Source organism: Thunnus maccoyii, chromosome 8 (genome assembly GCF_910596095.1).
Source record: "Thunnus maccoyii chromosome 8, fThuMac1.1, whole genome shotgun sequence".
NCBI classification, from domain to species: domain Eukaryota; kingdom Metazoa; phylum Chordata; class Actinopteri; order Scombriformes; family Scombridae; genus Thunnus; species Thunnus maccoyii.
The window spans coordinates 22641726-22668706 of NC_056540.1; the positions used below are offsets into that span (position 1 = coordinate 22641726).

At 38.4% G+C, this 26981-nt stretch overlaps 1 protein-coding gene across 1 annotated transcript in view; it reads left to right on the plus strand.

Moving 5' to 3' along the window:
• Positions 1 to 26981, plus strand: part of glra4a (glycine receptor, alpha 4a) — a 55970-nt gene that overhangs the window by 15225 nt on the left and 13764 nt on the right. The window contains exons 2-5 of the mRNA XM_042418918.1: positions 21779 to 21909; positions 22707 to 22774; positions 24039 to 24262; positions 25974 to 26056. Of these exons, the coding sequence (XP_042274852.1) occupies positions 21779 to 21909; positions 22707 to 22774; positions 24039 to 24262; positions 25974 to 26056 (506 nt within the window). The remainder of the gene's footprint in view (positions 1 to 21778; positions 21910 to 22706; positions 22775 to 24038; positions 24263 to 25973; positions 26057 to 26981) is intronic.

Below are 26981 nucleotides of genomic sequence, written 5' to 3' on the forward strand. Positions count from 1 at the left end.
TCATCAAATGAAAACTGGTCTGATCAATATTTTTACATTGATAATGGATAAAATTTCTATGTATAATATGAAAGGAGTTGCTCATAGTGACGAAAGCACAGAGAATTATCAGTGGACTCCGTAGTTCTCCTCAGCTCTTTTTGGTGTCTTTCATCTTCTTTCATCGTCTTGTATCGGTTTTATGGTCCAAAACTTTATTGGTTGGATTCACTCTCAGAACTCTCAGCAGCTTTGTTTTCAAAGGTCAAATTTTTCTTTAAACAGTAACCTCAACATTAAGGATAATGTAACGATCAACCACCAGTTTCAATGATCACATTTTGTTTGTGATTTTGGCATGGTGGAGGGCTAAAAATATTACAGTACCCATGAGCTTTGGCCACTGTTGCTATGGAGAAGAAGCCAGTCAGAAGTGCGAATCAGAGCAGTAATGAATTCAACGCAAAACACGGGTCCATAGTTGCTGAATTCACTCAAAAGTAACCCAGAAATTTAAGATAATCTAATTTACACTATTGATTATAGAAATTAAAAAAAATCCTCAACACTGTTGTTCTTAGCTTCCATCCGCCATTAGTGGCACATGTGACTGAATTTTAAGCTTGATGATCGGCTGATTCTTGCTGGAATACACCTTTGGAGTCTTAGTTAAATTCTACCCTGGGATTTTTATGTACACAGGCTTGTACTTTCAGCTTTTTTAGTCAAAGAACCAGATATTTCCTAACATAGTTATTCATCTTTGGTACTGATAATTTAACCAGGAGACTTCTACAGGTCTTCTACAGAGCTCCAACTGTGAGTCACATAGCATTGTCCAGGGGAAAAATGAATAGGATTTTTTATTCTGGAACCAGGAGCAACCCAAATAGCTCCTCACACTCTATATAGGCCTACGTAAATCCTACTATTACTGTAGTACATGTCATCAATACTACAATCAATAAGACAATGGCCCAACACTACAGTCAAACTGCTAGTTTGGAGAAAAACCTTTCAGCAAAATACATTTTATGCTCTCCATAGCTGAGATGGAGGCACAGTTGTGGGGGTTTAAGTGGCTTGCCTACAAATACATGGGTTTCTTTTTTTCAGAAATGTTTCACTCTGTGCACTGACCAAAACAGCGCTGCACACAGTGTGAGTCTCGTCAACATACTGTAGGCAACAAAATATGTGACACAGAAGTAAGGTAATGCAATTAAGTGGACCTCTCCACTCTTCTTCTCTGGCCCTGGCAGATTAAAATGGCCACTTATTGACTCGAGCAGCACTTTGGCTCTGAGGTTCACTGCCACAGGTCATTATGTTCTCTGCAATTAGGAACATGAAGTGGGGACCCATTATGAAACCCTCCATCATGTCGTTATGTCTGACCATACAGTTCATGCTGATTAAAATTCACTTTCGGGGGAAAATGACATGTCTGGCCTCTGAAAACCAGACCTCATAATATATGGTCAAACAAAAAGAAACAAGGAGTCAAACTGAAGCTCTGCTTAGTAATTGAATCCAAATCTCATTAACTAAATCATTTAGAATGACTATAGTGCCATTAATCACCAGTTGCAAAGATCTGTAATTTATCAGCCAAATATTGCAGGCTAAAGCCAATAGAGGTAGAGCGAACTACAAATCAACTAGTCCTCCCAATGAAACGACAAAATACGTCATTGATCCATTAGAAGCATTTTTTGATCTGTGCCCCTTTCAGCAGTTTTCAGCAGGACTACATCATTTGTGTGTTCCTTCCAAAAGCCGTTACAAATCACTGTTTAAAATATATATTTTATGATTTGACAACACTGTGGTTGGTTTAGGTACAAAAACGACTTGGTTAGGTTTAGGAATAGATTATGACTTGGTTTAAAATAAGTACTTTGTTTATCTTGGGGAAATATTATGTTTTGGTTACTTAAGGTTAGGTGACTTTCATTGTCAAGGTTACAATAATAACCATGTGCTGAAAGGGAAACGTGAAATTTGTGCTTGGAAAGGGAAACAAACAGTTTTGTTGTCCCATTTATCTAACCCAACCCTCACCCCTACACAGACTTTGTCACTATAAAATTATCATCTGATTTCCTCCTTCACTCCAGTCATGATTAGTACAGCCGCTCAAGGGCTTCTGTCACTTGAACGTAAATATTTGTCATTTTTGTGAACTTGCATAAATGACTGATCCTGTCATCATTCTTGGGAAGACTGTCACCTACAAACACTGTAATCATTAACTCAACCTTACCTATTAGCTTTAATTTTGGTAATTTTGGCTGTTTTGTAACAAATCTAAATTTGCTGTAAATTGATTTACAACAAATTTACTGAATACTAAGGCACAGTGAATTCATTAAATACACTGGTTATGTACAGTATATGATAGGAATCAAGATCAGACAAATAAAAAAGTAAACTAATGAGAAGGAAGATCTGTGACAAATAGTACATGACATGTATGAGCTTTTTTTATAAGAATCATTGTAATTTTAGGCAGATTTAGTTAAATATAAACCAGTGTTAAGATTCACTCAGAAGCCAAGCTTGTTTGGGGAGAGATCTACATAAATTGAAACAAATGCGCTACTTATTGCAATGCCGTTGTATGTTCATTTTTATGGAGCTTCTGATATTATTTGCATTTTGTATGTTATTTGCCAAAATAATATATAATAATACTCACACTCCTAAAAGTTGCTTGTAATGGTTTAGTCAGAGAGGAACATTCCTATAACTATACCGTAACATCACACTGATTAAAAGAGCCTCCATGTGGCTCATGTACATGTGAACCTCTTCGAGATGGCACACCCAGGTCCCTCTTAATGAAACCGAGGTGTAGCTGCACTGAAAATAAAAGCCAAAACAACAAACAGTATTTCCTCTGCCTCCATTTTACTTGTTCCTTTCCAGCCGAGGTCTCACATGACCAGTGAAGCAGAATTTGTTGTGTAATAAAGGGGGGTCGAGAGGGTCGTTGAGGGGGATTACAGCTGTGTTCGTCAGATAATACAATGGCAGTAGCATGAAATGAGAGTGGTCCATGTTGGGATACAATGCAGGAGCCTGTGTAATTCCTCCACACGCTGAATAAATCTGTATCTGATGTTGGGGCACACAACTGTCACACACTCTAGAGAGAACCAAATTACAAGGAATAGCCCTTATCACAGTTTCACCACCAGTATATAATAAGCCTGAGAGATGCATTGATGGTCATGGGGTTGCTTTGTGTATGAAGCAGAGAGAGCAGAGACTAAATGTTTACCTTATTGATATTCAGCTCTTTATGCTGCAACAGGAAAGCATCTAATAGGGTCTCTAATAATCTGTTTCTATAGAAATAGCTCTGTATTGATGGTTGGGTATACTGTAGGTGTCCATTATATGACACTTTGTGATATAAGTGTTGTGTTTGTCATAACTGGCTTGCAGGTGACTGTCTTTTATACACAGTGCAAAGCTTTTTCAAGGGTAAGACACCACAGATCATGTACTTCCACAAATCCATTGCGCTCTGACCTGCGGTTCACTGGCAGACTCTTTTCTCCCCACATTAGTGAGATGACTAGTTGTCCTTGACAGGTGAAGTGCACTATTAAATTGTAATGATATCGAAGTGTGCTCAACTTTTAAAAAGAAAAAAAAAAAAAAACTGGCAGTAGCCAAATCAAGTTTTTCTTAAGGGAAAAGCACAGCAGTTGGAGCATATAGTAGCTTTGGCTGTGACTCCACCAAGGATGTTTTCTTAAAATAATTGCCATAGTAGCACTCCTGTATAAACTAAAATAAACCTCATTTGGTTGTAAAATTTTAGATATTCTAGTTCTCCACAGACTTATTATTTCTCTTACTGTCGGTGTAGTCAGAAGGAAATCACTGTTTGTGGATTGAATGAGAAAGAGATATATATACACATATTTTATATCAGACTAATCAAATCCACATGGATCTTGTTGGACATAAAACTAGCAAACCAATTTTATAAACATAGTGAGTTTATTCATTTTATAGAGCAAATGTTGGAGGTTTTTTTTGCTTCTAGATGTTTTTATAGAGTTCTTGCACTTAAAAAGTTTATTCCAGTGATTCATTATTACATTTTCAAGTTTAAGGACTTGCAAGAGATATAAACTGAAGCAGCAGAGGTTGAGATATCAGTAATTTTAGTTCATAATACAGATCAAGCTCCAAAAACACTGGATCCTACAATTCTCATAATGCAACTCAATATTTCATTAGACCTTCCCTGCCTGTTAAAAGCCCTCATCTTTCAAACTGCACAGCCCAGTTTGTAATGCGTGCTTTCAGTTATAAATTTCAAGTCAAACCGAGGATAACCCTGATGACATCAGTATGACATCATCAGACGAGCATGACTCCATGATGAGTAAACTGACCTTTATGTGTAAAATTGGTGCCCCTTTAATGTAGTTGTGTTATGTTATTTTGTATGCAGTTATAAATGGTTCAATGCCTGGGCAAATATCTGGTGCAAAAGCAGACACCTTTGTTTTGCTTCTCTTTTACTTAAATAAATGAAGAGGGGCTAATACAATATTAACAATATGACAGGTTGTGCACAAAATGTCAAGTTTTCAGATGAGGATTTGGAAGTAGTCTGAGCCACATTCATCACAAAGTCAGCCTATTAGATTAGAGCCTTTAATTAACTCAACCCCTTTCCTCATTCATTTGGTGACCAGATAGGCACTTGTCTTTGACTGAAAGGCCAGATTCTGTTGAAACATGTTAGTGGGACCAGACTGTTTTTCTAAATTGTCTGTAGAAAATTGTCATTAATCAGTTGTAACTTTTTTAAACTGATAGTAACACTGAATGTCTAATAGTAATATAAATATTTCAGACCCAACCAGAGACATTGCAGGTTGCAGACCTCTAAGAATTTATAGAAAAGGCTTAGAATATGATATAATTAATAAGTAATTAATGTAATAATTATGGATTCTCCGTGTTGTATTGAGATCATATATCAATCAAGACTACATGTTTTTATTTTTCTGTTTAAATTTTTTTAGACAGGCTGTCATGCATGCACTTGATTTGAAGGGAGAAATGATAACATTTGTGTTTTCTTGGTGCCATTCTTTAAATTACCTTTATGCCTGCCTTTGGTGAGGTTAAAACGGGATTATTACAGTTTATTTTATTTATTACAGTGTGGTTAAGATTTATAACATGCCCTCTATAAAATATTATGTCATAAACTCATATTCATTTCTACAATATGCAACACCAAAGTAGTTAAGCTCAGCAGATTTTGGACATATTGTTACTGCCACATACAAAATATATGATAAGAAACACAACTTAATTGCTGTTTATCAAAAAAAGAGTGGTCAAAAGCGACTTCAGTTAAAACTTTTGTTCGGTCAAACAATTGCATTGTCATTTCAAGGTAAGTGAGCAAATATTTCCCCGCCTTAGTCCTCAAATTTAACTGTGGAAGTCACATTGACATTGAGTAAAAACTGTAGACATCATGTTCAAGAAGAATGTGTTCTGACATTTTTATGGCTCTTTGGAGGACAGAAATATGATGTTTGACCTGATGTTCTAAAGATGTTATTTTATTGTGATTTGTAGCTGGTGACGCGCGCTCGATTAGTCATGCATGGCCATACCTCGTTCATGGTTATCTCAGGCCACACTGTAGGCTCAGAGCTTTCTAAACATCCATACCAGAGCTGGAGACATCTCTTTATCGTGTTGAACAGACCTAGTGTGAGTCCTGAATGTATTTTTTCTCGCACCTTGGTGTCTGACCATAGAGACTGTATTTGTCTGCATGTCCCCACAAGACGCCCACGTTGTCTGAAATAGTTATGTCAAATCCTATGGTTCTCTTTTGATGAGAAATGTTTGCTTTTCAATAAATGGGTGGTACGCTCGATAAATGCATCAGATGGACACTGTTGTTGGCGCTACGTAATGTCATTTATCCCACCAGCTATTTCTAAGACAAACACTTCAGAGATGTTTTTAATCTTTGTAATATGTGTCCTCAGTGTAAGGTATATTACACAAACAAAAACAATTCCAGTTTCAGTTTCAGCCTCACTCTTATACAGTGTAGTAATTAAATCTACGTGATAGAAAAACATGGAGAAAGCACAACACTGTATGTCAAACAGGATTAGTTCATAGTCTGTCTGAACTTGTTTTTCCTTAACAGGCTAAAGAATTACCATAGCCATATGCCTTTGTTCTCTGGAAAAACTGCAAGACATGCAATGCGTGTCCAGCACCAAAGGGGCTCTTGTGAATAAGACATCACCCTGGAAAAAGTGCACAAAGCAAATGGAGCAGTGCCTGAGTTTTCTCTTGGACCCAAGCCTCTGAGGAAATCTCATGGAGCCAGTGTCTGTCTTGCCCGTGGGTTTCTCAAAGCTATGTTAAAAAAAGGGACATTTCTACTTAACCAGCAGCTTTGTTCCATCACAGACCTGTCTACTCAGACATAATCAATGATTTGAGGATGGCACTATCAATACTGTTGTTCACTCAGACTGTAGTTAAAGCCTCCTTTGTGTTTTGTGTTATGTTGTGTTTTCACAGGCAAAGATGAAAACATGACAACTGTCAACGATCTGTCATGCACTGTCCTTCTAAATATAATTTACTATTACGTATTGGCATTAAAGCAGCTACATTTAATATTTTTATATGAACAATGGGTCACATGACTACATGTATAGAAAGGTGTCACTAAGTTATGAGCCCACAGAGAATTATCATCCAACTAGTTCCCCTCAGCTCTGCAGAGCTTTGTAGTATCTTTCAGATCATAATTGAAGAAGAACTTAATGGCAAGCTGAAAAGCAGTGTTTTGGTGCCTTCTCTGGTTGAAAGTTTCAAGCCTGTTTCACCTCAGACCACACCCAGCATCAGTGATGGGTGTGGTCAGAAATGTTCTCTGTTGCACCCATAGACTGTAAAAAAAATATGGACGTAGTCACGGTGAGGTCACCCATTGGTTTGTGGACTGCCGTTTTGAAGTCTCAAGTTTAGCGATGTGACCATCACCATCTTAAGTTTTTGGAGCCAGAAGTGACCATATTTGGACTAGAGGTCGGAGCTGACCCTAGTGCTAGCTGCTAGCTCAGTTAGCACTATACATTTATAGTCTATGGTTAACTGTGATAATGCTAATGCTAATGTAATTTTCGCTAACGAAAAACAGTCCTAAAACCATTAAAACACAATATACTCACCGGAAAACTGAACAGCCGATTACTTAGAGGGTCTCTAGTACAACCAAATGCTGAACAAGACTTGTTAGGTGACCAATATGTCACAATTAATGCAGCAAGGGGAGAAGTTAACTGGAGGTCAGCAAAGACATGATTTTCAGGGGGTGTTAAAGGGGACGTATTATGCTTTTCCTTATTTTCAGACATATATATAATGTCACAATGTTGGATGTTCATGTTAAAAGTGGCGGACGTGTCAAATAACGAGGTAAACGTATCGTAGCAGTAATCCCTGTGAGCAAAAAGCAGCAGTGTCAGACTGCTCTGAACACTCCGTTTCCAACGGTTTTCTCTACTTTCAGCTCGAGCTGACGTCAGTTCGTGACGGATTTCTGCTGCTACATCTGCTACGTGCAAAGCGCGCGAGTTCGGTGCTGTGCTCCGGGAGTAGTTATGCCAAGCCACAATGCCATTACACAGCACAGCAAAGTAAAATAAGTAGTTTACCTGTTGGAGGTGTGCTGGTTGTCTGCAGCTCTTCATAAAACATCTCACTGTGGCTGTTTCTGTTTGTACTATTCCTCCCTGCATTATTTCTAACTGATCCGCTGAACAAATAGCTTCAAATGTTCTTCTTCTTCTTCTTCTTCTTTTGTTTAATGGCGGGTGACAACCAGCGTAAAGGTGCATTACCGCCAGTTTCAAATGTTATTGTTTCGACCAGTTTTTAGCGCCACTAACAGAGCTCCGCTAATTCAGTGAAGAACATGTTTTTACTTCCTGTAAATTCTACACAATAAAAGTCTCCTGTTAGTTATCCATTTGAAATCTTTTAATTTGAAGCAGTAAAGCAGGAAATGTTTGGATTGCATTGACAGTAAATTTACACAACTCTGATATGTAAAGCTGGCCAATCAGAACAGAGTGGGCTCATCAGGTGGGGGGCCTTAAAGAGACAGGAGCTAAAACGGAGTGTAAGAGAAACTGTGTATATTGAGGGGCTACATAAAGGGCCAGTATAAGATAAATAAGGAGTTTTTTGAACTTTGAATCATGCCGAGCTACTCTAGTGGAGTCCAAAAATAATAATTTAGAGCTGAAATTAGCATAATATGTCCTCTTTAAGTTACTCGGTTTTGGTTCACTCTTACAGCCCTTACAGTGTCACTTTCAGCAGTACCAGGCTGCTATATTCAGCCAAAAAGTGTAGCAGAAAACAAAGTTAGCTCTGCTCCGCTGCTTCACAGCTCTGCAGGTCTACAGCTCTGCTCCGCATCAGACAGGTTCAGCGGACAGTCCGCTGGTTCAGCTTCGGTGGAGCTGCTCTGCAGTGAACAGGCTCAGCTGACAGACAGGACAGGCAGTTTTTTTACTCCGCAATTTAACGTTTTACTAGGTGATAACTGCAGGAACAAACAGCCAGAGTTGAAGAGCTGCAGGGCAAGATGCAAGGAGGATTTCTGTTGTTTTTGTGGCTGCCAGCAGCTCTTCTTCCCATGGACAGTCACTGACGGAGAGATTTCCTCCAGCAGGCCAGTGCCGCTCTTAGCTGCTGAAGCTAAAACTGTCTCCCTCGATCAGCATATATTTGAAAATGAGCGCAGGGCTGGGGGTGGTGGGCATTAACATTCTACCGTTTATATGGATTTCATGAAGTAGAAAAATGGTCAACTCTACGTCAGCATTGGCCCCACCTTTTCAGGGCTGATTTTAAACAGCAGATTACAGGTTTAGCCACTTTCAACCCATGAAATGCTGATTTTTTAAAAATTTGGTGTCAATGTCAATATTAACACCAGTATTGATGTTTTTCATCACAGTACAGTCATATAATTTAATTTACAGCTCAAAAAAGCTGTGCAGTACCTTTTTTAAGTGGGTAAATGCAAAAACGACACAAGCAGCAGAAAATAACAGACTTCATTTTGGGATTCAGTCATATTTCATTGCAAAATTTGGTACATCTACAGTGGAAACCAGTTATAGGGATCACGTCTGTCCGGGTCAAATTAATCAATATAAGCAGATGATTATTATAACTGATTTTTTTTTCTTTTTCTTTATTTCTCAAGCAGATTACCATCTAATTGACATTTGTATGTTTATTACATGAATATAAAGTAATGAAAAGGACAGCTTTGCTATTTACAGAATGTCATTGACTGTTTCAAAATACAGTACAGCGACTTCAAACACTTGTTTTGCTGCTGCATCTCACAGCAGTTTTGCTGCTGACGGCTTCCCGACTCATTTTAAAAAAAGACGAGAGAAAGAGAGAGCGCGCACAAGTGAGCTGATAGAGAGAGAGAAAAGTAGTGGTCGAGTGAGCTAGAGAGTGGATAAGGAGAGCGAGCAGTGGTAGCGAGAAAGCCGATGAATGAGAGGAATAAAACATTATTTTCTGATGGTTTCATGGCGGTTACAAATAAACAACTGATAATGGTGCCACATCCACTAATTGCATATCATACGTGTATCATGGGAGTAAGGTAAAAAAAAAAAAGAATTACCGTAATTGCATGTTTTTCCATATGCTTTCATGTATGAAAAGACCCAAAATGAAAAATGTAAGCAGACTACTTGATTACTATAAGCAAATTATTTAAACAGCGTTTGTATAGGAATGAGTCTGTCCTGAGCTTTTTGATCCATATAAGCAGTTGATCACTGTCACCATGATCACTATAAGCAGTTTCCACTGTATTTATGTCCAGAAATGTACCAAAATAAAAACACAAAACACAAAATGTTTGAATTGCCTCAAACGATGCAGCTAATGTTCTCATCAAGATGTAAAACTTCTATCAGACTTTAGATACTCTACCTTAGCAAATGAGACTCTAGCTGTTCACAAAGCATTGTTAGACTGATGCTTTTATGAGTATGATTCAGAAAATCCCTGGTAGACCCAGCTCCATGGTAGCTTTGTCATGACGCTGTTGGTTCCAGCCAGCAGCTTGATCAAGCGAAACAGGCCAGCGGCTATGCCTACAACTTCCTTCCTCCTCACTGTCATGTCCAAAATATGGGTCATGTAGAGTGCACTGTCTTTGTGTGTGTGTGTGTGTGTGGTTGTGTGTGTGAACCATTTACTGTGTGACTATCTGCTTTACCTCTCCTGGGGTGAAACCTCGCTTCACCATACAGATTGACAGCAAAACCCCAGTAGTTCTATTCTTTGGTTTAAGGCACAGGTGGACCATAACTGCGGCCAAGCACACACTGACTCACCCACTGGCCCTTGGCTTTCTCATGTCTCCGTTATAATTCTGTATTGTGCACGGTCCCCGGGGCAAAATGAGAAAGCTACCTAACCTTCCTTCCTCCATAAGCAGTGACCATTAGCAGTTAATAACCATGAAGGAGTAGCCAGAGGAAAGTCAGAGCTGTGGAAGACTAACTGAGGGCTAATGCCATACATAGAGGGGAAAACACCATTGCATAAGCAGCTTAAAGCAAGTTAGCAAATGGCTAACAGAAGAAAAAGATTATGATAGGTGGAAATGAGCTGGTTGGGTAGTAGGAAAACAACCATATGCTATCAGAGGAGGTGATTTATACTGAGACTGATGGGAGCTGACACCTCTATCCATATTCATATAGGTACACGTAGCAAATAGAAGACATTAATCATCACAGTCAAGCAGTCACAGCTTCTAATTACATGTTCACTGTACATGGACTGTAGTCTACTTCTGTAAGAGCACAGCTGGAGAGATTTCCCAGTGGCTTTAAAAACTACAGAAGGATGGCTGTGAGGGGTGGGAAATGAGGAGCACAACATGTAGAGAAACACACAGCTGATGAAATCCTCTTTTTTTTATATGCTGAAAATGCACAAGCGCACACACACACACACACATCTGGATGCATGCTCCATAGTGCTTCATTATGTCATGCAATTACCATCCCAGTTTGGTAGCATTGAAAAATCCAATCTTACATGTCTAATCACTGCATTTCATTACCTTGACTACAGTACATGGAGCAGATGAGAGAGACAAACATCCTGCTTTGATCGTGGTGTTTATACCCCCTACATCTGAACACACTGTTCGGTTTACAGCAATGTTCATAATGACAGCATAAATTGGACATGAAGCATACATCAGCTATGTTAGCTGTGCAGATTTGAAATGAAGTGAGATGTACACAGTATATTGTAGGCTTAGTTATATTTGCATGAATCTAGATGTGCTATATTTTGTCTTTGATCCAAGACAACAAAATGGACAATTATTTTTTCGTGCTTTACAGTGCCCAGAAACATGTCAAAGCAAACCTAAAGCTTATGTGGTGAGAGGATAAAGCCGCAGTCCATCTCAAGCCCCTAAGCAGACACATCAAAGCAATCTTTTGCAGTCAGTATAGTCCCTTCTCCCTATCAGAAATCCTGCTAGCTCTGTTTCACAGAGACTGACAGGAAGCAATCCGTGCTGATATCAGATCTTAGACGTGGAAAAGGTGGCCTGAATACAGAGAGGCATGGAGAGACATCTGGAGGATGGGTAGGTCTGAGGAGGCTCTATGATAGATTCATCGTCCCATGGGGGCAAAAGGTCAATTCCACAGGTTTATTACAAAGATTGCCATTTAAACTGCCACTGTTGGAAACCCTTTTGTTTGTTTGAGTTAGTGTTTGGGCAAAGCCAACAGGAGGTAAATGCTAAAACTTGTACAACACATATTAAATTGTATACAACATATACAATTTAATACACATTTTCCATTCAATGTAATTCAGTTCTATACAATATAATCTAAAGTAAACATATATGGTTTAGTAGAGCTCTCATGGACCTTAGATCTTGAATATGCTTGACATTTATACATGCTCCTATTAGAAATTGTTATTATATTATATTATATTTAGCTGCTGCATTCCCAAATTTTAAATTCAAGATTATTTCCTGAGATGAACTGAAGATGATAATGTGTGTGGGCTGAACAATTCATACTCCCTTGACATTTTGACAGTAGATGTAGCACTTGGAGAAAGAGTAGTACGGTTTTCTTCAGTTTTCTTCAAGCAGTATTTAGGAGCTCAGTGGATGAAAGAATTAAATCACAAAGAGAAGGATATTATATTTCACATAAATACGAATTTTAAATCACCAGCCTGAAAATGTATTGGAGGAGTGAAGATCAGTTAAGGCTGCTTTGGAAAGGCCTGAGGTGGTAGTCGGAGTTCAGTGTAGTCAAGCCATCATGAGCATCAATCTGTCATCAAGCTGCAGCTCATTGTGCCCTTGTCATTACCGTGGCACAAGCCTGGAAACATCATTTCTGCTGGGTACTCCAGAGATGTCAAGCCTCACTCCCACAAGATTAAAGATTGCATTACAAATTAGTACACATGAGCGATGGCACAGAGTTGCGATTTACTCTGGTTTAGCATGGGTTGATCTAAATCACTAAACCCCAGGGTTTGCGCATTGAGACAGCTAAATATACTTTAACAAGAAGACCATTTGCATTGGCTCATGGCTGAACTAATTATGTTTTACTACAAAACAAAAGATCAAAGTTAATACTGAGGAGAATAAAAATAGTGCAAATAAAGGGGTGGGATTGAAAGCAAGCCTAGTAAACATGACGATATCCAATGGGAATGATTCCTCTGCCACTGTTGTAAGTGTACTTCTGAATTATCTTTGTTCTGCTCAGGCTTGCAAAAGTAGTTATAGGTTTGTCATATACACCGTTATATTTTTAAGTACACTTTTTCTGTCCAGGTTCCAGACCTCTGAATCATTGCCCACATCTCCAATTTTTCCAGCAATTCAAATAGTGAAAAAAAAAGAAAAGAAATGGCAAGTCAGTCAACATAACTGTTTTTTTTTTAAAAAAGCTGCAAAACAGAATGTAGCCCATTGTCTTTGAATCTCTATTTAACAATATATTCACATCAACAGTCTTTTGCTCATCAACCTACTCCTGCAAAATGCTCCACAGATGGAGCCCATGTGCAAAAATGCACTGTCTGAAAAATTCATAAGTAATTTCAAATCCATCTATCTTATATTTTACCGACTTAGAGTATGCATGTATGCCCTGTAGGTTTCTCCCATGACACCATAAACTCAGAGGAAGAATTTCTAGTAGTCTGCCTTGCAAAGAGGACCTCTATGCTGAATGCTTAATGTGCAGACAATTTTTAATTTCACCTTTGTCCTACTAATCTCTGGCTTATTGTTATACATAAAGTCTGAACCAAGTGTTTGGATTTTGTCACCAAATTCTACATTTAGATGGGATGTATTTTGACCTCTTTCGATTATTAGAGTACGTTTTAATATCTTCACAAAGGATGGAAATGATTTCAAGTTTGAGTCCTCCATGTTTCACTGGACATCCAGACATGGTTTACCATATGATGTTAGTCAGGCTCAGTGAGAAGGTTTCTTCTGTATGAAGCTCTGTCTGTATCTATGTTTCCATACCTTGAGGTGTTACTGTACAGGAGTGGCAGTGATCATGTCATTGAAGATAAATGTGCAAGGGTAAATTGTAGTGTGCTCCAAATCCCATTCCCCAATGAGCCTATTGATCAAAAGGGGACAGCAGTAGCCATAGACTATCATATACAGTAGTGTGAGGACAAGGGCTACACAAGACAGTAAAGACAAAAAAAAGATATGTCACTGTATTACTATAAAGCAGGCTGTGGTTGGATTTATTTTGATAGAAGGCCTGTCACTGGCATGAGCCAATCCATGCGGTGTGGTAGGTGTCGCAGAAAATTGTGTGGATTGTCTAAAAGCCCTGCATTCAACCTCAAAGTGAGAGCCCTTCTATGAGAGCAATATCTAAGGCTCAAGTGGTTGTTAAGGGCAATTTGACAAGTAGGAAATTAGAGCAATGTGTTTCAACAGGCAGAGAGAGCAATTTTGTTCTGTTTCCCATTATGCTAATGGCACTAAAAAAGTTAGCATGCTCATGCATGGATGTCTAATGGCCCTGATATCCCCCAGTGCTTCCTTGTAGGAAACCAGGGATCAGCCATACTGCTAAATGATGTGCTTTTCTGATCACCAGCTTCTTAATGGAAAAGCAATTAACAGAATATGTTTGCATTCTATGGGTAGAATCCCTTCCCATCTAATTAGATGTAATTTTGATTTACTTCCAAATCTGATGTTCAGTGAGGTTGTGGCTCTGCAGAATAAGATGATAACTTACAGACGAAAAAGCTTCTTAATGTTTTTAAGTGTAAACAAATTATCCAGTTTTGTGGACTGAGTATGTACAGTATATCAGCATATATCTAAAGGCAGGCATTTAACACATAACTTTCCATATTTGTAGTATTTACTGAGGCTTTATGTTGCAAGAAAAGGGGAAGATGGGAATTTTTCAGATGTAAAAAACGGTTGGCCTTGCTGACCTTGCCTCCCTACCCCCCTTCTCACAGTCCATTTACGTCCTCATACATTTGAGCCTTATGCACTGGATACAGAATGACAACTCCAGCTTCTTCCCTTTTTCTGTGTGTGGTCACATACACTACAGTGGAAATTGGTCCGTCTTATGCTCCATTTCTTTAAAAAAAAACAAAAAACGTTTTAACTGTAGAAATTATTGGACTGTACTGTAAAATCTGGGTCTTGTTTTTATCAAGTTGGAATGCACTCCCAGTAAGTCTCTTTGGACACAACCGTATGCCAAATGAACGCAATATAATGAATGTTATGAAAACCTCAGTGATATTATTATTATATAAACCTCAAACCAATGATATTGCACCAGTGAAGACCAGTTTCATGTTGTTCTTTTCATACTTCTATGGAGGCTTGTGAATTGTCAAACACTTTTGGTTTATAGGATCAATTTGCTCTCTTTGTAAGTTTATATTATAACTGGAAATGCATCTTGAACATCAGCTGCACACATGCAGCATGTAGAGAGTCAGACTTCTAATTAAGACTTTATACATAATGATTTTGGTTATGACATGATGAACACATATTTTAAAATAATATTATTGGGCACCATGATCATGGACAAAGGTAGCCAGTTTTCAAGGAGCATTTATCTGTCAGAGAAATTGGAAAACAAGTAAACCATAACAAACGCTGGCCCATGCATCAATGTTTGCAGAAAATTAATGACTAATACTGTTTTCTTGAACCAGTGGTCATGTGTACACATGGTCACCTCGCTTTGATTAAAATTGTCTTCTGTGAATTCCTGTTTAAGGCCAGGTTGAGCAGAACGGTAATGAAATGCTTACTAGGTCCTGAGATGAGTTGCATGTGCAGTGGCTTCCCATGGTTGATCTGCTGACAGCACAGTCCTGACAGGTTTGTAATACAGTAGTATTGTTCCCTCTCATAGCTGTAGACTACAACAATTGCCATACAAAGCCCATCCTGAATAGAAGTACTGAAAATTTAAGTCTGCAATTAATGTTCGGGTCTATATCTTTAAAGGATTCAAAGATTAAAAACATGTTTTCAATGTCTATTTAGCCTTCTCCTCAGAGACATTCAAGAATAAGGAGGGAAATAACATAAAAGCAAAATACATGAACTGTTGCCCTGGCTGGCATACTGACATTTCAAAGATACCAAATCATTTCTTAGAAGCTGTGAAGGTGTGTTTGAATTCTACATTTTTATAACCTTCTCTGTTTTTCTCATACCCAAAAGTGTGTGTATATAATTATGTTTCAGCTTTGATTCAGCTTTGTTTTCAAAGCCAAATAAAAACCCCTTGTTAACAAGAGAATGACAGCCAAAAGTTGCTCTATAATAGAAAGGAAAGAAAGAGTCGTTACGTATTCATGACAGCAGTCTGGCACGGATGCTCAAATGAAAGGGATGAAGGGGGGAAGCAAAAGGTCAGGCTCATTAAATGTCAGGAAAGAGCATCTTAATAATTGAATCATTCAGACAAAGAACCACATAATTTAGTTTTGAAGGGTTCTGAGGAGCCACTTGCAGTTGTACTTGTGGTTTTATAGTCAATACAAACTGCAAATATCATTTTACGAGAGAGAGCTGTACAGTACATTAACCTCAAATGACTTAACATCCAAAAACAATTATTAAAGACATACAAGATATTGTTTGTCAATAAAAACATTAGTTTTCGGAAGGAGTACAGTTTTTTTTTTTTTTTACTTAGTGAACTGCATCTAAAACCTCTGGCGAGAGTCATCACTCCAGACACAAGTGTGTAAATTTTCAGACAGATGTGTTCATGCCAAAAACTCAAAAAGGTCAAAATATTTTTACATGCTCGTAAGCTGACCTGATCTTTTATTCGTGTGCTGTTTCTTCATTGTCTCTGTGATTTGAGATATCCAGTATTCAAGCACTCGCGACACCGTACACAATAGGAAGGGTCCAATTATAAATGCATGAGAGCTGAATTTGATTATTTGGTGTCTGTGATTACAATTACAATTAGTAAAAATTGCCAAGTCATTCTCAAAAAGCTATTTCAAATAAATATTAGAGTGCTCCCAAATAAAGAATTATTATTTATTTCATTTAAGATAAAAATACTTTTAATTGAGATTAATTCACTAGCATCATAAATTAATCCAGATCAGCAAAAAAGAAACATACAGATGTATACAATAGGCCTAAATGAAAATGTTCTTTAATACAGTTTAAGATCATATCTGATCGTATTCTGTAAATGTTAATAAAAGGGGACTGTTTTATTTGATCAGTATCAAGAAAATGTCATAAAAATAACAGGACTTTTTGCAGCTGGGGAATCTCATACTGCTGTTTCTTCAGTGTTTATTAGTATCAACAAGCAGAAATGGCTCACAGCTTCACAGTCTGCATATTACTAGAATTTGCTCTGGAAGTATATGTCTTAATAGTTTTGATTCAAAGCACTGACACATGGATGTTCAGTATCGGTTTAAGAAGTGAATCTTATGTTATGGATTAGGCTTGCTATATCTTCGTAAGACAAATATTGCTTTGACTTTAGTGAACCCCTCTAAGATTTTCTTACCAGGAATATTGTGTAATGGACCCTTTTCATCAGTCCTCTGCAATTCATGTCAAAAAGAATTGTGTTAGGGACTCATTCTTCTATCAATATTCCTTTAAGACTAAAGCGTTTACAGTCACAATCATTTGTCTCTGAAACCTTATGACTACCTGTCAGAGAAAATCACACTTGAGACCAAACACGATATTTTATTGTTTTGTATCGGCCTGTAAAACAGGCACAACCCAAGAGAGACAATTTGTTATCAATGGCTTACAAGTACAATGTACAAGTCTGACTATCAATCCATCTCTGTCTTACCTGTGTGTGTTTTGTACCTGAGTGTGTGTGAGAGCTAGAGACTGAAGGATGAAAAAAGGTACCAATATAACATCATCAACACTTCAGAGTGGACCTCAGCCACAAGCAGTGGAGTGGAGTCAGGGGACCAGTGAGCGTTCAGCTCTGTAATGTAAGAAAGACTGAGATATGTGCACAGCTCCACTGGGAAAATCAACAACGGTGCTGGGTGATGGTTTTATTTCTAGCCACACAAGTGGGGTGCCTCCAGAGATGAAAAATACAAGATGGCTTGCAATGAAATTTGGTATTTTACCATGATAACTGTTTGTTAACGTGCTAAGGTTTTCCTGCTAATCACTATGTGTGCACGTTATGCAGCAAGCTAAACATGCTTCCAATCAAGTTTTAATATAAGAGCTTGCCTTTGAAGTTTTTACTGGAAGCAGTTGTGAAACAGTGAAAACTATTGGATAAAACACAAAATATTCAATGATGTATCATCAGTGAAAGGTGAAACATTAAGTCCCCATTGGAAGTACAACACAGTCATTAGTAAACATATAGTCCACAAGAGTAGAGGTGCTCATACAAATGAATTTTCAAACTGAACTGAGTATACTGAATCACTATTGTTAGTGGAGCGCCCCTCACTGGTTACTGAGAGCACTGTTGTCAGCTCAGCCGTGATTCACAGTACGTTAATACCTTGTTAAAAACTTATTAAAAGAGTATGGAAGCCACAGACACATGCATGATGTGATAACGCTGTTGCAAACAGTTGCTTACTGTGCTATTAATAAAACTGAACGCAAGAACTAGAACCAGCAACAGACTGACCGTATACTGAACTGAAACCTGTCAATCAGCGCTAAATGTTGCAGCAGTATGAACAGTGATACCTGTCATTCACTGCTGTACATACTGCAGTGCAATCTCTTAACTTCTCAGCTACATAGTCAGTGACTACAAATCTTTGAACCTAACTGAATGAAAAAAATTGAATCGGGGGTGTGCTGAACAAAACTTGGGAGAGACTCAGCAGTTCAACATTTCTCTGTTTAAGAACCTGCTGAGATTGACTAAAATGAGAATAGCTGGTCCACCTTAAAGGTCAGTCCACATTAAGTGAGCCTGGTCAGGTTAGGCTAAGCCATTGTTGCTAAATTCAGGGCTAAACTCCTTCACTTTTCCAGCAGTTGGGGAAACAACAGACAAGACTTTTCTTGGTCTTGAGACTGTAGCCTGTACTGTGTATTTACTGCCAGATCGACAACTTACTGCTAACCTTTTGCTCCGCTCTGCTTGCATTCACCGTCACTTTTCTGCCGCTCGCTTTCTCACACTCGCTCAACCACAGACTTGCTATGCACACACATTACGCACTGCCCTAATCCTAAAAGCAGTTACGCTACTCTTATAACAGTACCTTTCATGTAGATATCCTTTGAGGAATGAATTGAGGAAGGATTCTTGGATTTGATGCACTAGTCGATGTTTCACAACAATTCCACAATAACGTATTGTGCTATTGTGCTCGCACAGTGTGTGAGTGAAAATCATTAGTAGCTTATTGATATTAATGATTGTGTGAAATTTTAGTTGCAGCTAAAGAGTGAATATAAAAAGTCACTGTCAGTAACAGTTAGCTCAATAGTGATGCTTAGAACACAACACATTAGCCTTAGACAGCTAGTATTATGGCAAGCCTCATTAACTCAAAACAGATCACAAAAAAAAAAACACTTAAAGTTCAAATTGCAAACAAAATAACTATAAAAAATAGAGTACATACATTGGGAAATAAATCTGACAAAACAGTCAATGTAACTGCGACTGCTATGGAACTGTGCCAGTAGTCGTAGCTACTAGCAACAGAATGAACTGAAACCAACTGCTGGCTGCAGAATAATGGTGACAAGTTGTGAAGTTGTATAAGTAAGTTCAGAGTGAACGAAAAGTAGCTAGCAACATACACACTGATGTATGCACGTATGTGTGTGTGAGAAGTGTGCCTATGTAAGACTTTGAAGTAATTACCATGTGTGGATATATATTTCCCTCAGTACAAGCAACCAGTTCTTTCTGTAATTTCTTCAGACCTGCTCCTTTCTCCTCTTGTCTGTATTGGTTAGGTGTAATATAAGCGAGTGCAATTGCTTAAATGTGTTGACAGGAGACAGGGCTAGAGAGTGGGGTATAACATGCAATAAAAAGGTCTGTGGTTGTGTAGTACACATCTTAACCAGTGGGCTACTGGGGCGCCCCAAATTCAAACATCTTTTAGATGTGTGGACACATATTTCCCTCAGTACAAGCAACCTGTAACAAATCTGCATTTGATGACAACCATTTGCATCTTTTCATTGACACTGTATGCAGTCGGCACACACCTTAACTGTTGGTGACATGTTAATAACCTTGTTTACATTTACTTGAGGAGAAGCTCTTCTGGCCATGTGAATTATGCCTCTTATCATGTTGTTCTAGCACTGCAAAACTGAGTGGGTGGTTGGGAATAAAGCATCTGACTTTAACAAGGGAAGACTGCATCTCATTTCACACTGACAATCAAAATTGTATTCTTTGCAAGACCATCATCCTTCTCTAAGATTACCCAAGTGGTTCTTCTTTTAACATGACTAGAATTGTTCTAAACTATAACAATAGGCTATAAAACAATCATATTCATATTTTTTAACTGTCATTTGCATTTGGAAGGCACTAATGATATATGTATTGTATGTTTTGTGCTCCGAAAAGCTAAACAAATAGGCACTGAGCCACCGGAAAGTTTGAGGTGGTGTTGACTCAACCTGCAGAGTTGCAAGGTGTAGAATTGTTTGGTTCTGGCCGAGGTTTGCAATATATTGAGTGTCTTATAGTATAATTATTGCCAACACAACACTTTGTGATTAGTTATTCCTTGATTTATACAGATGACTGCATTCATTAAAATTCAGACAGTGAAGGACAGACACTGTCAATTCAGAAAATTGATGAATTACCGGTTTCTATCTGAAGGCTGGGAAACATAGACAAGTCACGTGATGAGCAAGGACACTTCAAATGTAGTTGTGTGAGTAAGCAATCTCTGTGGAGAACAAACAAGGAAAAGTAAAGTAAATCCCCTAAATCTTCTTCTTCTAAGTATTGTTGCTAGTATATCATGTGGAGAAATATTTAGCCTGAGTAAAAGTCCAGGGAAGAGGATGTCTTGGTCAAAATAATGGGAGCTACACCACTTATGGTTTCCCATGGCACTACCCATTTCCCTGCGGCCCATCTCAGGATATTAAACTTGCATATTAATGCATTTTAAACCTTATTTTTTATAAATATAACTTTATAAAGTAGTCAGACTGATAGCCATCACTGTAGTTTAATTTCCAAATGATTCCTTATTGTTACCTATACTGTCACAAATGGAAGATCCCTCAGGGTCAACACAGTTTCAAATCCACAAAGTCCTCGATCCTGTAGCCCCTGACAATGCAGTTTCTGTGACTCTAAATACAGCTAAGAAGCCATAAGATTGGTGGATCAGTGAGTGACTGCCTCCACACACTCATGGGGCATCGGTAAAGCTGTGCCTCAGAGGGGATTGAACCCCCCATCTGTACTCTAGAGTTTCAGATCATGACCTGATCGTTAAGTGTTAACAATTGTATCAAAAGCATGGGGTGCAATCAGCTGTGCTACAGCAGGGGCCCGTAAAAAATCTATGAAAAAATCTCTCTCTGTTTCCTTTGTTGTTTCTTTTCTTTTTCTCTGACTCCTTCCCTCCTGTCGCTCTCACTGTGCCCTGTTGGTTATTCCTGTCAGAGGCTGCCTGACCCTAGCTGGAGCTGGCATCAACTCCACCCTCTGCCTGGTGTGACATTCATAGCATTACAATTGAGCCATTAATCTGTCAAGCCTTACCCCCACTAAGCCATGAGCAGTGGGAAGGCACAGGAGAGGGAGAAGTTTACTGCTCCTGTTTTTCCTTCTCTGTAGTTAGGTCCTAACAACCACAATAAGTCTCTGACATGATGTGAAATAGATAAACTGTTAGTTGCCAGCTGAGGCAAGCCATTCAGTCATCATTTTTCACCCTCATTTCCCCATCTACTGCTGGGTATTTTTTGCTGATGACTGCCTTGCTGATAGCTGTTGGCTTCTCATTCTGTTGGATTCTGCTTTTTTTTTCTCCACCACCCCCACTGCTACCCCTCATATGTACAAACACTCCTCCTCTGCTGTTTTTCAAATCTTCTTTCTCTTTGTATTTGTTCCCTCTCTCTCCCTCTCTCCCTGGGTAATGTCAGACTGAGCTCCTGTAAGGAGGAGATAAAGCCCCCCAGCAGGGCAGGACCACAGCTGTCGCCTTCTGACTTCCTGGACAAGCTCATGGGAAGAACGTCAGGATATGATGCCCGCATCAGACCCAACTTCAAAGGTACAATATATGCCAAGGCAGACCATCAGTAGCCCTCAAGAAAATCCTGTAGCATGCACAAGCATTGGAAAGCAACACAAAGACCAGTGAATCTGTGCTGTGAAAGTTAAACAGCTGACCATTCTCTTGTGTATGTGCTGTATGTTGCTTTATTGGAGACTATAGTTCAATTCTGAGGATTAAGGCTTTCTAGCGCATACATATTTCATTGGCTTGGTCTTGTGTTCACTCTGTTCAGTTTCACATGTGCTGTTAGTTCAGAACAACAGTTAATGAACGCTTCATGGTGACAGCCAGCCATTTTCTCGTTTTGATGTTGACTTAATTTAGGGACTGAATATTTTACCAGGCAGCACAAGCACACTGATGATTTTCTCAGGCACTGTGCAGAAATGTAGCCAGACTCATCTCTGTGACCTGACTGGCTCTTACTTCTAATAACAGTTACTTATTATTTTCAATATTTTTCCTTAAAATTATCTTGTGATTAGTTTTAATATGGGAGGTTTTAGCTCTAACTGTACTTGAAGTAGCAGGTCTTTAAAAAAAATCAATTTCTCTCAATGCATTTGAAGAGGAGAATATTCAAAAGCAATAATGGAGCTGGCCTGGCTTATGTTTTGACATCATTTACAGTCATAATGACTGAGGATGAAAAGTAATGGAGGTATCTGCACATTTTAAAAACAGGAGATATACAATATTGTGGGTATTTTAATGTGAACAGCTGTGTGGTCCCATACATCCCATCTGATGTGAATCTGATGTGTAATTTTCTCTTTTGTTTCTTCCCTCAGGCCCACCTGTGAATGTCACCTGCAATATTTTCATCAACAGCTTTGGGTCCATCACAGAAACTACCATGGTAAATGTGTTTTCTTACAAACACCAGTATTATATTTAAAAATCTTGCTGTAATTGATTTTTGTCTCTAGACATGATTATGGTTTGTATAGTTTTAGTTGCATCTCTCCCATGATTTATACAAGAATCTTGAAACACTCTATCCTCTATCCTCTTTCTTTCCGACCAACTTCTTTGCTAATCCACTTAGTTCCGAAGCCGTTCTCTCATATCTGTTTCCTGGAGCATAGCAGTACAACCTTCAGAGACCAATGGGTCACTGACATGCTGATAATGAACTGTCCACTCTGCAATTAAAATGAAAAATTGAGAAAATGAATGAAAAGAGGGGCGGGGGTGGGGAGGACAAGGGGTTCAGGGTAAAATGGCTGCCCTCATGTCTGCATTTACAGTGTTATAGTTGCTTGGTCAGCACAATACAGCGGTGAGCTGTTTAACGATGTCTGATGGAGGCCCAGAGGGCCGGACATCCAGTCAGGTCAGCCCAGAGAACGACAGCTATAATGATGTCATTTAATGTACTGGTGAAGCATGCTTTTATTCTGATAAATAAAGTGAACAAGCAAGAAAAGCAACAATCTACAATGCTCAAAGATAAATTCTGAATTGATTGCACAGATCAGAATTCTAATTTAATTACTCATGTATGTTGGCTGCAGGCAGGAGTTATTATGTTCATTGCGTTGACATCCCTGTCAGTCACTTTTTGGTAAAATCAAATGAGGAACATTTCAACAGCAGTGATGCCTCTATTATCCAGAAATAATGAGGCTACATTGCAAAAATGGATCATCTGCAGTGCTTACTTATCCTGGATGTTACTGTATGGCAACATTTAATACTACTTACATTTACAGAAACACTGTCCACCACCTATTCCTCTGAGGCCAAGTGTTCTCTAAACTTAATACCATGTCTCCCAATGGTGGAACTGGGTGTGGTCATGTGCTTTTTTCTAAGGAAAAAGAGAACAATAGATAAATCTAAATAACAGAAAGTAGGTTTTATATAGCTGAAAATACATTTTGTACATTTAGAATGAAATTCAATCCAACAGAGGTGGCTCTTAAAAGTTTCATCAAAGTTTCATCTTTCATAGAACAGCTGTGGTGAGCTTGAATTCAGATTGGTTTACAGAATGGATTCCAAGAGCGACCTGTATCAAAACATTCCCAGAAACTTCTCAAATCTCTAAGCTTTCCAACTGTATTATAAACTCCACCGGTGATATATTTTCCCATTAACTACCCTGAGTTCTTCCACAGGACTACAGGCTCAATGTATTTCTACGGCAAAAATGGAATGACCCTCGTCTGGCATACAGCGAATACCCAGATGACTCCCTTGATCTGGATCCATCCATGTTGGACTCTATCTGGAAACCCGATTTATTCTTTGCAAACGAGAAAGGAGCCAATTTCCACGAGGTCACCACCGATAACAAGCTGCTACGGATTTTCAACGATGGCAGCGTTCTGTACAGCATCAGGTGAAATCATGCTTATTTCCCCAAAACATGAAGATCAGAGCCATTGAATTTGTTATGGTCAGAGAATGATACTAGGATTATTTTATGCTTATTCTGAAAGGCTACTGCTAAATAAGTCAATAAATATACACAGAATGAACACTTTATGGTATGTTCATAATTACTTTTAATTTACTTTGAAAATGAGCAGCACTTTTTATTAAATTAGATTAAGATGTGCATTTTGTATCTCAATACAGACTGCTTTGCTGGTATAATTGCCATAATGACATAAAAATAGTTAGTTTTGCCTTTAAATATATCTAGACTTTGATTTATAAGATAAATGTGAGGCATGCAACCATGATACACAAAAAGATAAGTCTATTTGGGTCTACTTCCTCCAGCTTAAGTGAAGAAAATATTAAAAAACATGAGTTCAACTTGGTCTGACCTGGTCCGAGCAGGCGGATGGCAAACAAATCCCACTCATACATGACCTCTTGACTGTGATTGCCACAGATTGCGAAGCCGCTAATCACTCAACCCCTACTGCACCTTTCTGCCCACTTAGGCACACTGTAGGTCACCAAAGTACTAAATGGGTGCAGGCATGAAATGAATGAAAATGTCAAGTGACATATATAGGACAGGGTCTTTAAAGTCTGTTTGTTTAATGACATACCACACAGATGGGAAATTTACAGATGGCTTACGAAACCATGGCATAGGATGACACCTTTTTTAGCCCCTGCTTGCATGTCACATGACTTTCCATTTCATTTTTCATTTCATTTTCAGTAAACTTTTCAGGCTGTCTTTTGGGAATTATGTTTCACTGTAAAAACAACAACAACAACAACAAAAAAACACACAATAAATCTACTATAATATTTATATTTCACTGGATTTCACTGTGTTTGCTTTACTGAAAGTGACACTGGAAATAGGGAGAGACATGCAACACAAGCAATCCGTTGTACTCAGTCTCACAGTATTGCAAATACTTCTAATTACCACCTCATTCCACTGATTTACTACATCCACTAGATTTGCTTACTAACCATGTTCTGCAATTATGGATCAAACATCTTTGTTTGCTCTAAACACACGATACAGTTTAGTTACTGTTGAAAGAGTCAATCACAGGAGTATTTGTAGTTGGTTCTTCAGCTTGTGAAAAAGATATTGTGTCATCATAACACAGTAGCAAATGGGTGCCTGTGTGTATGCTGCTGGCGGCTCTTGTCTTGCTTCTGGGCGATGCATTACAGCAGGTAATTACACAGCTTTTCTCTAGACAGACTCCCAAATAGCTCTCTGTCTTGCTCTCTCTCTCTCTCTCTTCTCTGAGGATTCTTGAAGGCTTAATGCATCAACACCACAACAAATAAAAGTAGAGATGCCTACACCAATTACTTTGCTATTACTGTGCTACGACGAGTAATCAAATGGCAGAGTAACTCAATATGTTTTCCAATCTACTGTGTTTGTAGGAAAAGTCTTTTTTTTTCTATTTTCCAAGGTTATTGCATGGATGTCATACAGACATCTTTTTCATAATTTATCTCACACAGAGCAGTTTAGTACTGATCATTTATTTCACTGTTCTTTTGATCTTTTAACCTATCATTTGTCCTTTTGTTATGGTGTCTTTTCCTTGAGTCCTTTCGTGCCTTTTGCTGTCCCCTGTGGCTCTTCTTCTCTCTTTCAATCTGTTTTTCTATCTCAGGCTGACTCTTACCCTGTCCTGCCCTATGGACTTGAAGAATTTCCCAATGGACATTCAGACCTGTACCATGCAGCTTGAAAGCTGTGAGTCTTCTTTTCTTCCTCCTCCTTTTGTCTCATTCTCCTGCGTTTATCTCCCTTTGTTCCCTATTTTCTACCTTTTTTCCCAGCTTGTAAAGTGTCCAACCATGCTATATTCAAAGAGATAGGAGCTGTATCTAACATAACTACAGTATAAATGTGTCTAATTATTGAGGTTATATTCACAAAGTCCTTTATGGAAAACAATTCCCTGCTGATTTTCTAGTTGCATCGCTTGTGTTCATGGCTATTTATTAATCTTATAGGCAATGTCCTTCATGTTTTGTGGTGCTACAGAAAGAAAAATCACAATTATTTACCATTCTTTACTTGTTCACATCTACAAAACATAAATTTAAACTGGAGAGTTGAAGAAATATACAAAACGCTTAAGCCACTTTAAAATGGTCTTTCTTATTACACTGATAAAACGAAGGGGAGGAATAATAGTCTCCCCTTTCAGCCTCCCCTTGCCTTTAGCAGAGATAGTATCTGCCCTCGTGAAACCAATTTCCAGGATATAAATAATAAAACTTTAATTTTGTGTCCCTTTTATTATATGTGACCCACCCCCTGTGCCTAGAGGTGACCTAATTTCCAGTCATAGGGACAAAAGAACTTAAGTCTAGCAAAGGGGGAAACAGAAGGAGCACTCCTGCCACGGAGTCACCGCTCCTTTAGAGCAGCATTTCTCACAAAACAATAAGTCAAGCTGAATACTGGTATATCTACCTACCTTCTTATATAATTCAATAAGAAAGGAGGTATTGGTTTGTTTAATAATAAAATAATAATAATAAATTTAATTTGTACCGCACTTTTCATTCATAATGAAACTCAAAATGCTGCAGTATTAATAACATAGAACACACAACATAAAGAAAATAGTAATAAGAGTTAAGATGAAAAAACCTTCCCGAATAGAAAT